At 37.9% G+C, this 13,028-nt stretch overlaps 1 protein-coding gene across 1 annotated transcript; it reads left to right on the top strand.

The window, feature by feature from the left end:
* Window positions 1-1,067: 1,067 nt before the first annotated feature.
* Window positions 1,068-1,422, top strand: LOC124076741 (transmembrane protein 242-like). The gene has a single exon (XM_046420814.1). The coding sequence runs from the start codon at window positions 1,093-1,095 to the stop codon at window positions 1,420-1,422; it is 330 nt and encodes a 109-aa protein (XP_046276770.1). The 5' UTR covers window positions 1,068-1,092.
* The last annotated feature ends 11,606 nt before the right edge of the window (window positions 1,423-13,028 follow it).

Below are 13,028 nucleotides of genomic sequence, written 5' to 3'. Positions count from 1 at the left end.
TTCAGAATGTAAGACAATCATTATTAACAATCACATAGGTAAAACTTTGTAATCACATAGGTAAAACATTTCCCTTAGTATAGCATACTTTTTAATGAAACAATATTCATATTTGAATTTTGATTTTCAAAATCTGTTTTAAACTGTAGAGAGGTATTTTCCCCAAATTATACAATCACGTAAATGGAAGGCTTTTGAAATTATAGACAGGGCACTATATAAGATAATTATGACATAACAATTTTGAAACATCAATTTGGATTGTCCTTGTGTTAGTATCAGATTCAGATTATATCTTACAGCTAGATAAATTAAAGCATTAGACAATCTGATTTGGGAGAGGGTTCTTTTTCATTAGAAGGGGAACTGTAAGCATTCATTCATTCATTAGTGTAAGAGACCAAAAGCAAGCAATTTCATATAAATCATGACACTTGTGTAAAACTCTTAGGATTAACATGTAAAATACCAAAGTTCTATGGGCCACATGTTACCCATATCTGGAATATTAATGAAGTATTAGATCATGTTGATGATAAACTAAGTTAAAAATTTAATTTCATTATTTTGGTGGATCAATATATTCCATAATAATGATTACTATATAATATGAATTACATGATTTTCTAAACTGATTAACAAAAACAAGATCTTTGGCTTGGTTCTAGTATCAAAGGAACAAAGCACAAAGACATATTAACCTCTCATAAATATCAAAATTATACAATTTGTTCTTGTGTGTCCATGAGTGATGAGTGTGTGTTTATTTGCATTTGTGTGTGTGTGTGTGTGTGAGAGAGAGAGAGAGAGAGAGAGAGAGAGAGAGAGCACACCCCAAGACAGACAAAGAAAGAAACAAAAGAGACAGTAGAGCTGTTCTTTCTCTTTAACAATGAGACATATATGAATATGTGAATTTTGGCTATTTTAATATAGACAACTTTTCCACATTTGTTGAAAAAAAAATCTGTTCAGTTTCTAAGACCAATTTTCACCAGACCTATGATTTTCTTTCTGACTTTTGGTAAGTACTATAACCATTCTGTTCATAATCATCTATAGTTGGCGCCGTACGCAGTGGTGGAGACCGACATGGAGACGGCGGGCACTGGGCCTGGTGAGCCTTCTCACCTGGAGACTCCGGCGCCCACGGACGATCGGCTTTTCCTGGTTAAAGGTGGAATTTTCCTTGGTTCTGTTGCCGCAGCAGGAATGTTGGCTGGATTTGTTACCACACTATCATTGGCTAAAAAGAAAAGCCCTGAATGGTTCAATAAGGGAAGCATGGCTACAGCTGCCTTACCAGAGAGCAGGTCTTCCCTTGCCTTGAGAGCTCTTGGCTGGGGCTCACTTTATGCCTGGTGTGGGGTTGGTGTGATCAGCTTCGCAGTCTGGAAAGCTTTAGGAGTTCACAGTCAATAGTGGGGTGCTCCGGAACCTGGAGGAAGGATTTCCATTGCACGAGGATCGGCTATGGGGACTCAAACGCGAGAGGTTTGTCGCACGGAGGGTAAGACTGCTTATTCAGCAAATCGCCCCGTGGCTAGAGTCTGCAGCGCGCGCTGGGAAACGAGGAGATAGCGACCCAGGGATACAGCGCTGCAGTTTCTGCCAGCCGTGCAAGCACCGTACTCAGGGCTGAATTCTGGGTTCGAGATGGGGGAAGGAAGCGGTCCATCTCGGTTCTCCACACCGGTCAGACCACAGAGGAGGCCAGCAGCCACCATGTTGGAAAGCTGACGTCACCATCCCTGTTTTCGACTGACCGCAGCTCATTCAGCCATAGAACAGGTAATTTCAGGCTGCCATTCGCCTGCGGCTTGCAAACAGATTGCTAGGGTTCAGTGCATGGGTGCTTCTTAGAACCTGATCTTATCGGAGCGAACACCGAGCGCGGGGCGGCCGAGTTCCGGCTCCCGGAACCGCCCTGGCCCAGGGCTGCGGAGCCTGCGGAGGCTGCTTCTTGGACCCTGCTCCTATCAGAGCATACACCAAGCACTAAGCGGCCGAATTCCGGCTCCCGGAACTGAGCCCGCGGGGACTGCTTCTTGGAGCCTACCCTTATAGGAGCTTACACCGAGCACGGAGCGGCCGAGTTCCGGCTCCTGGAACTTCCCTGGCCCGGGGCTAGGAGCCTGCGGAAACTGCTTCTCGGTCCGGGTCCTGCTGAGGGCCGGTCAGGACTCACCCGTTGCTTTGGTTGCCCGGCAAGGGGAACGAAATGCTGCCATTCGCATAGGATACCAACATGGCAGAGATCTGATGTCATCAGAAAGCGGCGGAGGAGAGAACTTCATCAATACCAGCGGCGACATAAACAGTTGGTCTCCTGGTAGGGGGGGTGAGGCACAGACACCCGAGTCTCCTCAATTTGTCGTCGAGCCAGAGGGGAGGAGCCGGGCCGCCGCCAGCACCCGGAGCAGGCCCAGCGGCTCGCCAGCGTGGTGACCGCGTGACCCCAATTGGAGAGGGGGCAGAGCGGAGCCGCCACCCGCACCCGCAAGGTGGGCAGACCCGCGACCCAGTGGTACATGGGCGTGGTAGGAGGGGCAGGGCAGAGCCGCCGTTCGTGCTTGCAAGGTAAACAGACCTGTGACAGCCTGGCGGGTCAGGCCCAGTGGCCTGCCAGTGTGGTACACACGTCACCCCAACTGGAGTAGGGGCAGAGCAGATCCTTCTCCCACGCCAGGATCAGGCCCTGCCGGTGTGGTGGCCACGTGACCCCAATTGGAGTGGGGGCGGAGCGGAACCACCACCCGTGCCTGCAGGGTGAGCAGACCTGTGACCAACCTGCAGATCAGGCCCAGGGGTCCGCAGGCGTGGTAGGAGGGGCAGGGCAGATCCGCCGCCCGCGCCTACAAGGTAGGCAGACCTGCAACAGACCGGCGGATCAGGCCCAGGAGCCTGCCGGCGTGGTACACACACCACCATAATTGGAGTAGGGGCAGAGCAGAGTTGCCGCCCGTGCCAGGAACAGGCCCAGCGTCCTGCAGGCGGGGTAGTCACGACACCCCAATTGGAGTAGGGGCAGAGCAGAGCCTCCACCCGTGCCCGAAAGGTGGGCAGATCTGCGACTGACCAGCGGGACAGGCCCAGTGGCCTGCCGGTACGACAGACACGTCACCCCATTTGGAGTAGGGGCAGAGTAGAGCCGCCGCCCGCGCCTGCAGGGTAGGCAAACCTGCAACCGACCGGCGGATCAGGCCCGGTGGCCTGCCGGCGTGGTACACTCGTCATCCCAATTGGAGTAGGGGCAGAACAGAGCCGCCGCCAGCACCCAGAACAGGCCCAGTGACCTGCCAGCGTGGTAGCCACGACGCCCCAATTGGAATAAGGAGAGAGCAGAGCCACCGCCCGCACCTGCAGGAAAGATACGCAAGCAGTATGAAAAGACAAGGAAAGAAAGGACCACAAGCAATGCAGGTCAACGCAACTTTAGAAGAGGTAACAGCTGCAGCAGATGGAATGTCAGATAAAGAATTCAGGATATACATGCTTCAGACGATCTGGAGTATCAAGGAAGACATTAAACAGCAAAATCAGACAATGAAAGATCACTTCGACAATGAATTACGCAAACAAATCCAGGAAGCAAAGGATCAACTATACAGGGAGACAGAGGTTATAAAAAACAAACAGAAATCCTAGAAATGCAGGAAGCAATAAATCAACTTAAAAACTCAATGGAGAATACTACCAGCAGAGTAGAACACTTAGAAGATAGAACATCAGGCAATGAAGACAAAGTATTTCAACTGGAAAAGAACATAGACAGCTCTGCAAGACTGTTAAGAAACCATGAGCAGAACATCCAAGAAATATGGGATAACATTAAGAGACCAAACTTAAGAGTCATTGGGATACAGGAAGGTATAGAGCTCCAAACCAAAGGAATGAGCAGTCTATTCAATGAAATAATACGAGAAAACTTCCCAGACTTGAAGAATGAGACAGAATCCCAAATTCTAGAAGCCTACAGGATGCCGAATGTGCAAAAATATAAGAGATCAACACCTAGACACATTATAATGAAGATGCCCAACATAGAGAATAAGGAGAGAATTTTAAAAGCTACAAGAGAAAGGAAGCAGATTACATTTGGGGGTAAGCCAATCAGGATAACAGCTGATCTTTCAACACAGACTCTGAAAGCTAGAAGATCCTGGAATAACATATTTCAAACACTGAAAGAAAATGGGTTCCAACCAAGAATTGTGTATCCAGCGAAATTAAGCTTCAGGATGGAAGATGAAATTAAAACCTTCCACGATAAACAAAAGTTTAAAGAATTCGCAGCTAGAAAACCATCTCTTCAAAACATCCTCGCCAAAGCATTACAGGAAGAGGAAATGGAAAATAACAATGAAAACCAACAGTGGGAGGTAGGACAGTAAAGGGGGTGAAAATAATCAAAGAGGAAAACAAACCATGTTTAGTAACAGAAATAAACAAATATGGCTGGAAGAACAACCCATATCTCAATAATAACCCTAAATGTTAATGGCTTAAACTCACCAATCAAGAGACACAGGCTAGTAGAATGGATCACAAAACAAGACCCAACAATATGCTGCCTACAGGAGACGCATTTGATAGGAAAAGACATACATAGGCTGAAGGTGAAAGGTTGGGAAAAATCATATCACTCATATGGACTTCGGAAACAAGCAGGAGTGTCCATACTCATATCAAATAAAATAGATTTCAAGCCAAAGTTAATCAAAAGGGATAAAGAGGGACACTACATACTGCTCAAGGGAACCATACACCAACAAGACATAACAATCATAAATATTTATTCCCCAAACAATGGTGCAGCTATGTTCGTCAAACAAACTCTTCTCAAGTTCAAGAGTCTAATAGACCACCATACCATAATCATGGGAGACTTCAACACACCTCTCTCGCCACTGGACAGATCTTCCAAACAAAAGTTGAATAAGGAAACCATAATCATCTATAAACTGGAAAATGAGATATAAGGCCCTGACATCAAAACTAATCTTTAACAAGTATACCTTTGATGCAAGAAAGCAACCATTTAAAATTAATAAATGATAACTTTGGCAGTATTCATGTCATTCTTTTCTTTTGCATATTTCCACAACAAGGTCATGGGTAACTCAAATTAATTATTCTACAAAGTATATTTTAGACCACACAACATATGCAAGCAAAAGCTTTTCTCCTTTAAATTAGTTTCATCTGTAGCACATGTTTTCATTTTGTGTGCCAGGCTAGGAATGTAGAGATTTGTTTTGCACCACGCAATCTTGGACACACTTAAGTCAAAATTAGTCTAATTGTTGTAATCCACTGTATTTTGATGCTATTTTATCTAGCTTCTGAAGCAAGAGAATTAGATAAATGGCTTGCTAATAAGTTCCTAAAATCAGTAATCTTATTTGAAAGTATTGTTTTATAGGAAAGCTGTCTTTGACAGTAAATTCTGGTTGTTTGGAATGAATGAACATTTCTCATTATCCACATGGCATTTCCAATGGCAAGGTTGCATCTATTCCATTACACTCAATAAGGGTCTTCTAAGAAGTATTAGTCCATAGAGCAGTCTCATGAGTACATTAGGCTTCTCTTCTTGTCCAGTTATAGTCTTTTATCAATGAAATTACTATCGACACTATGCGCAACACCATTGTTTATGGAGACATATTCCTTCAGTAAGAAGATCCAGGATAAAGCTACTTCAATGTCAACTACTAGTCTTAGACTGCCATTATCAATCTGACCAAACAATGCCCAATTTTAAAAAGCTGCAATTGAGAACACCTGGGAATGTTGAATTTTTGGTACTGTTTGCCTAGCAGTATGTGGTAGTGTTCTCTGCCAATTCATATATTTAAAAAAAAAATAATTGGCATTATCTTTGTCTTCCTTAGCCAAAAACTCCGCTAAATGCATTCCATCTGAATAATTCTGGCTCTCACACAGCCAGTCAACCTTGGTGCCTGCTTTTCTTATGAGTGGTACTGTTAATTGATTTTCTTAGCTCCCAATTTACTTGAAATGAAGGACCAACCTGTTAACGTTTCAAAACTCAGCATGTTTTGTGATGTGCAGGCTATCTGAAAAAAGAATTTGTGGTCTGTCAATGAATTGATATAAATCTTCGATTCAATCTCCAAAAATGTTCAAAGCAGAGACAAGAAGGAGTTCAATGGATTAGCCTGAAGTTTCCCTCCACTAATATATATAGATTACTTTTTAATGCCTTCTGATTAATCATATTTCAAGCTTCTCCAATTCAATAAGTATGCCTTGAATTTTTGTAGTGAATGATATACACATCTTTTTGAAAGACGTAATTACACTCCTGGAAAATAGTTTTTCATTATTCTTTCATTGCCAGACAATATACAGCTATCATTAGTGACAATTAGTCAAATGAATAGGCTATATTTGTAATTTTTTGACAACAATGAAAGTTATAAGATATTTGTAAGTAGAATAGCAGAAAAATAGGCAACTAGGAATCAGAAGACTCAACTCACCAACTACATAATTTTGGTACATAAATTGACATCAGTGGGCTTTAATTCTCCCAACTCAGAGTTATCACTAACAAATACTACATGTTAACTTAAAAACTTTCACTGTGGATAAACAAAAGGTTAGTTTATAGTCTACCATTTGTTAAGGACTATGATTCCAAAGGTTTTGCTATGAGGAACATTGCATTACATTAATTATGTACAAAAATATAAATAAATATAAATGAATTGAAAAGCCAAGAAGCCCTATTTGTCTATTCATCAGTCAAGGGTAGAACTGCTTTATAACCTGATCTTACTTCTTCTCTCTTGATTTTGCCTAATTTCTTTTTATATTTTTATTTTGTCTCATTGGAACCTAAGCAGAATGGTTACATCAGGTTTTAATAATACATATGAATTACTATTATAACTCATTCAAGGTTATGAAATTCATCAAGCTGCACAGGTAATACAAATTTAGAAAATATGAGAAGCATATAAAAGTGAATTATTCCCAGTATGAAGTATTTACCTCAATCAAAACTCAACTTCAATTTTGTATTTACTACTTTGATCCAGGCTCATCTTGCTTATAGCATTTCCAAATGATCATTTCCAACTGAGCGACACAATGTGATATAATGTCAGGAGTTAAGGATCTTAGCAATTGGAATAAATGAACAACAAGGTCCATGAAATGCCCATTATTTCAAACCATTACAGCCCAAACCAAATAAATTGAAATTTAAGTGGAAAAGAGGGAGAAAATTCTTTAATCCTATATTCTCAGGAAATGAATTTACCAGGACTAACCATGTTTGGGGCTTAGCATATTAAAGGCATTCTAATAAACTGGAGTTTTCAATTAAGAGCAACGGAGATCCCAAAGATATAAATTCCACTTAGTAGAGCCAAAAATATTTTAAGCATCTATTGGGAAGTAATAATCCTCTTTAGCACGTTGCAATAACAAGATGCTTTTGCAGATTATTTGCTAAAATCTTGAAGGCATGAATTCAGATTCACTTTTAGACTCTAAAATGTGTTATGCTTAGGAAAATGATCACTTTTGTCACAATATTTTTTAAAGCTGAAAAACTAATTTAAAATCAATGCAGAGATATTCAAACACCCTTATGCCTGAGTAGGAAAACTTCAAATTTCACTAATGGGTTTTAATATATTGTTAGTATTCAATAAAAAATTTTGGCAATCTCTCTTCAGACTTTAGGACAGTTTAATTAGTGACATCTATTTTTTCCCCCTGCAGTAAAAAAGACAAAATGAGATCTACCTTCAACAAATGTTCAAGTGCACAGTGAAGTATTGTTAACTATAGACACAATATTGTGCAGCAGATCTCTAGAACTTCTTCATCCTTTCTGACTAAAACTCCATGATGATTGAACAGCAATTTGTCATTTTCCCATATTCTCAGCCTTTGTCAGCCATCATCCACTTTCTGTTTTTGTCTTTATATTTCTTTCTTTTTCTGTTTCTATGAGTTTTACTAAACTAGATATCCCATAAAACTGAGACCATGCAGTCTTTGTCCTGAGCCTGACTTATTTCACATAAGCATAATGTTCTTAAGGTACATTTATGTTATAGCATGCAACAGGACTTTCTTTTTTTTAAGGCTGAATAATATTCCATTGTATTATGTACCATATTTTCTTTCTCCATTCATCAATAGACAGAATTTTAGGTTGTTCTCATATCTGTTATTGTGAAGAGTCCTGCAGTAAATATTAGAATGTAAATATGTCTTTGAGATCCTGATTTCAATTCTTTCGGATGTACACCCCAAAGTAGGATTGCTGGATTGCATTATAGTTCCATTTTCAATTTTTTGAGGAATCCTCATAATGTTTTTTCCATAGCAGCTGCACAATGTCACATTCCTACCAACAGTATCCAAGAATTTCAATTTCTTCATGTCCACACTAGCACTTATTTTCTGTTGAGTTGCAGATAGTCTTCCTAGCAAATTTGAGGTGATATCTCATTATGGTTTTGATTTGGGAGTCCCTGATGATAAATGATGTCAAACATCTTTTTACATACCTGTAGGCCATTTATTTATCTTCTTTGGATAAATTTCTATTAAAGTCTTTTGCCCATTTTAATTGGACTATTTTATTTCTATTTAGTTGTATGAGTTCCTCATATATTTTAGATATTAACCCCTTGTCATATGTATTCCTCAGAAATGTTTTTCACCCAATTTGTAGATTTTTTCACTGTTAATTATGCCATTTTAGTTTGATATGACCCACATTTCTGTTTTTGCTTTTGTTGTCTATTCAGTGAAATCATTGCCAAGACTAATTTTATGAAGTTTTTCTTGTTTCTTAATATATTTTGAGTTGACTTTTGTGTGTGATATAAGAATCCATCTTCATTGTTCTGCGTGTAGATATTCAGTTTTCCTAACCCTGTTTATGTAAGAGCCTGTCTTTTCTGTTATGTATTCTTGGTACTTCTTAAACTTTTCATTGTACATAAATGTATTTTTACGTTATAGAACAAATAACACATTTGTGTAAATGTTGTTTTGTACAATTTTATATCAATTAGGAGAAGAAAAGAAATATGCAATTATGCTGTCTTTTAAATTGCCTACATGGCTACTTATGTTGTCATTCTTTCCTTTTTTGGTGTGAATTTGAGTTAATCTGAAGGATCACTTGCTTACAGCATGAAAAATTTTGTTTAGTATTATTTTTGTAAGATGGGATGGCTAGAAACAAATTATCTCAGTTTTTGTTTCTCTGGAAATATCTTTTCTTCCTGTTCATTTAAAAATTAATTGAAAAGTAATATCTATCTATCTATGTATATGGGGTATAATATGATGTAAGGATACATAACAGCAGCAACTTCACTTCTTCCTTTCCCATTTTTGTGGTTTTGATTTTACTTTTTGTCTAATTGCTCTGGTTAAGACTGCAGTATTCTGTTGAAGTGGGGAGAGTAAGCACCTTTGTCTTGATCCAGACTTTAGAGGGAAAGTGTTCAACTTTTCATTATTCAGTATGACATTAGCCATGGGATTGTTATATATGGCCTTTGTTATATTTAGGTATGTTCATTTTCTACCTAATTTCTTGAGACTTTTTATGAGAAGATGTCAGCTATTTTTTCACCTCTATTGAGATTGATTATATAGTTTTAATTTGCTTCATTTTGTTAATATGGTATCATATTGATTTAGTTGTATATATTGAATCATTCTTGTCTCCTAGAAACAAAACCCACTTTATCATGGTATTCAAGCCTTTTCAAGTGCTTTTGAATTTAGTTTGCTAATATTTTGTTGCATCTACATTTGTCAGGGTTATTGGCATGCAATTTTCTTTTGTTGCAGTATCCTTGTCTGGCTTTGCTTTCAGGGTAATGATGGTCTTTTAGAATGTGTTTGGAAGTGTTCCCTCCTCTTTGATTTAAGAAGCCTTTAAGAAGGATTTCTATTAGCTCTTCTTCAAATATTTGGTTGAATTAAGCAATTAAGCTATAAGATCCTGGGCTTTTCTTTGATGGGAGACTTTTTTATTACAGATTCAACTGCCTTATTCATTATCTGTCTGTTCAAAATTTCTGTTCCTTCATGATTCAGTTCTGAGAAGTTGTCTTTCCCTAGGAATTTACCCATTTCTTCTAAATTGAACAACTTGTTGATCTATTATCATTTATGAAATTCTCTTAAGATACTTTGTATTTCTGGCATATCAATCCTAATGTTTCTTTTATTTCTGATTTTAATTATTTGAACTTCTTTCTTTTTTCCTAGGCTAGATAAAGGTGTGTTCACTTTGTCTTTCAAAAAATCAACTCTGTTTCTTTGATCTTTTCTACTGTTTTACTTGTACTACTTCATATATTTCCCCCCGATCCTTAATATTTCCTTCCTGCTACTAACTTTGGGCTTAATTTCTTCTTTTTCTTGTTCCTTGAAGACTGACATTAGGTTTCTCATTTGAGGTCTTTCTTCTTCTTCTTCTTTTTTTTTTTTTTTTTTTTTTGATCCTGGGAATTGAACCCAGGTCCTTGTGCATGCTAGGCTAGGCAAGTGCTCTACCACTAAGCCACATCCTGAGTTATCTTTCTTCTTTTTTTGATGTAGGAATTGTTGTAGATTTCCCTCTTAGATCTTCTTTTGATGCATCCCATAAGTTTTGTTCTGTTATGTTTTCATACAGTTGGGGATACAGCCCACAGCCTCATGCATGCTAAGTGTTTCTACCACTGAGCTATTCCCCTGCCCACTACCAGCTCCACAGCATATATTTTTAAATTTTTATTTTTAAGAAAATATATTTTTTTTAGTTTTAGATGGACACAAAGTATTTTTATTTATTTACTTTTATGTGGTGCTGAGGATGGCGCCCAGGGCCTTGCACATGTGAGGCAGGCACTGTACCACTGAGCTACAGCTCAGCCCTGGATTTTTTTTTTTTTTAATCTTCATTTTGAGGATAGGGTCTCAGTATGCTGCCCAGGCTGGCCTCAAACTTGCAGTCCTCCTGCTTCAGGTTCCTGAGTCAATTGGATTACAGGCATGTGCCATCATGCTCAGCTTAAATTTTATTATTCAATTAATAAAAATTATACCTATGTATGGGATACAATGTGATGTTTTGGTATATGTGTATACATTGTGGAATGATTAAATCAGGCTAAGTAGCATATCACATCACTCGCTTATTAATTTCTTTTTGTTGTGAGAAATTGTTAAAATCCACTCTTCCAGAAATTTTGCAATATACAATGATTATTAACAACAGTCACCATACTATGCAATAGAACATATTCCTAAAACATATCCCTACAATCTAATTGAAACGTTGTACTGTTTGATCAACTTCTTCCTCTTGCCTAGCCCTTCCTGATCACCTAGCCTTTGGTAACAACCATTCTACTCTCTGCTTGTATGAATTCAGTCTTTTTAATTCTACATAAAAGCAAAATTGTGTACTATTTGGCTTTCCATGCCTGGATTATTTAACTTAGTATAATGTTCTCCAGTTTCATCCATGTTGTCCCAAATGACAGGATTCTATTGTACATATACATTTCCTTTATCCAATCATCATTTGATACACAATTGGGTTAATTCCATATCTTGGTCATTGTGAATAGTGCTACAATGAACATGATATTCAAAATGTCTCTTCAACATACTGATTTTATTTCCTTTGGATGCATAACCAGAAATGGGTTTGTTGGATCATATGATAATTCTGGTTTTAATTTTTTTGAGGAACCTGCATACTGTTTCCCATAATGGCCATACTAATTTACCTTCTCACCAACAGTGCATCAGGATTCCCTTTTCTCTACATGCTTGCCAGCACTTGTTATCTTTCATTATTTTCATGATAGCCATTTTAATAGTCATAAAGGGATATCTCATTATGGTTTTTGATTTGCATTTCCTTGGTGATTAGTAATGTTAAACATTTTAAAATTTAATTAATTAAATTTCTGTCAGCCACTCATATGTCTTCTTTTGAGAAATTTCTGTTTAAATTCTTTGCCCATTTATTAATATAATTATTTGCTTTCTTGCTATTGTGTTGAGTTCCTTATACTGTGTTGAATCCCTTATTAATGTATGAAGTGCAAATGTTTTCTCCCAATCCATAGGTTGTCTCTACTCTCTTTTGTTTCCTTTTTATAGTTTGATGTGATTCCACTTGTCTATTTTTTACTTATGTTGCTCATGCCTTTTATGTAATATGCAAGAAATCTTTGTGGAGAGCAATTTCATGGAGCTTTCTATTATATTTTGTCCTAATAGTTTTATAGTTTCAGGTCTTATATTTAAATCTTTGATCCATTTTGATTTGATTTTTGCATGTGGTATGAATTAAGAATCCATATTTATTCTTCTGCATATGGTTATCCAGTTTTCCCAACACCATTTATTGTAGAAATTATCTTCTCCATTCTGTGTTCTTAGTACCTTTGTTGAAACAACACTTGACTGTAAATGTTTGACTTTCTCTATCAATTTTCTATTTTGTTCCATTGGTCAATGAGTCTTTTTATATGAAAAGATGTTATTTTCATTACTATACTTATGTACTGCATTTAAAAATCATGTATTTCTCCTTTTGCTCAAGATTTTTTTTGTTATTTCGGGTATTTTGTGCTTCCATATGAATTTTAGGATTGTTTTTATTTATGTTAAAAAAGTCATTGAAATTTTTGATAGGGATTTCATTGAATATGTAGATTGATTTGGGTAGTGTGAACAATTTAATAATATTATTGTTTCCAATCCATGAATACAGAACATTCAGCCTTTGTTTTTTTGGGGACTAGTTTATTTCACTTAGCATGATACTCTCCAGGTCCATCCATTTACCTGCAAAAGTCATAAGGTCATTCTTTTTTTTATGGCTAAATAATTGTCCATTTTGTGTATGTACCACATTTTCTTTATCCATTTATCTGTTGAAGGGCACCGAGTTTGGTTCCATAGCTTTGGTATTGTGAATTGAGCTGCTATAAACACTGATGTGGCAGTAT

The sequence above is a fragment of the Marmota monax genome, unplaced genomic scaffold (genome assembly GCF_021218885.2).
Source record: "Marmota monax isolate L192 unplaced genomic scaffold, Marmota_monax_Labrador192_F-V1.1 WCK01_AAM20220418_F8-fsc00050, whole genome shotgun sequence".
In the NCBI taxonomy this organism is placed as follows: domain Eukaryota; kingdom Metazoa; phylum Chordata; class Mammalia; order Rodentia; family Sciuridae; genus Marmota; species Marmota monax.
Note: the sequence above shows the minus strand (reverse complement) of the source record. Positions and strands in the feature narration are given on the sequence as shown.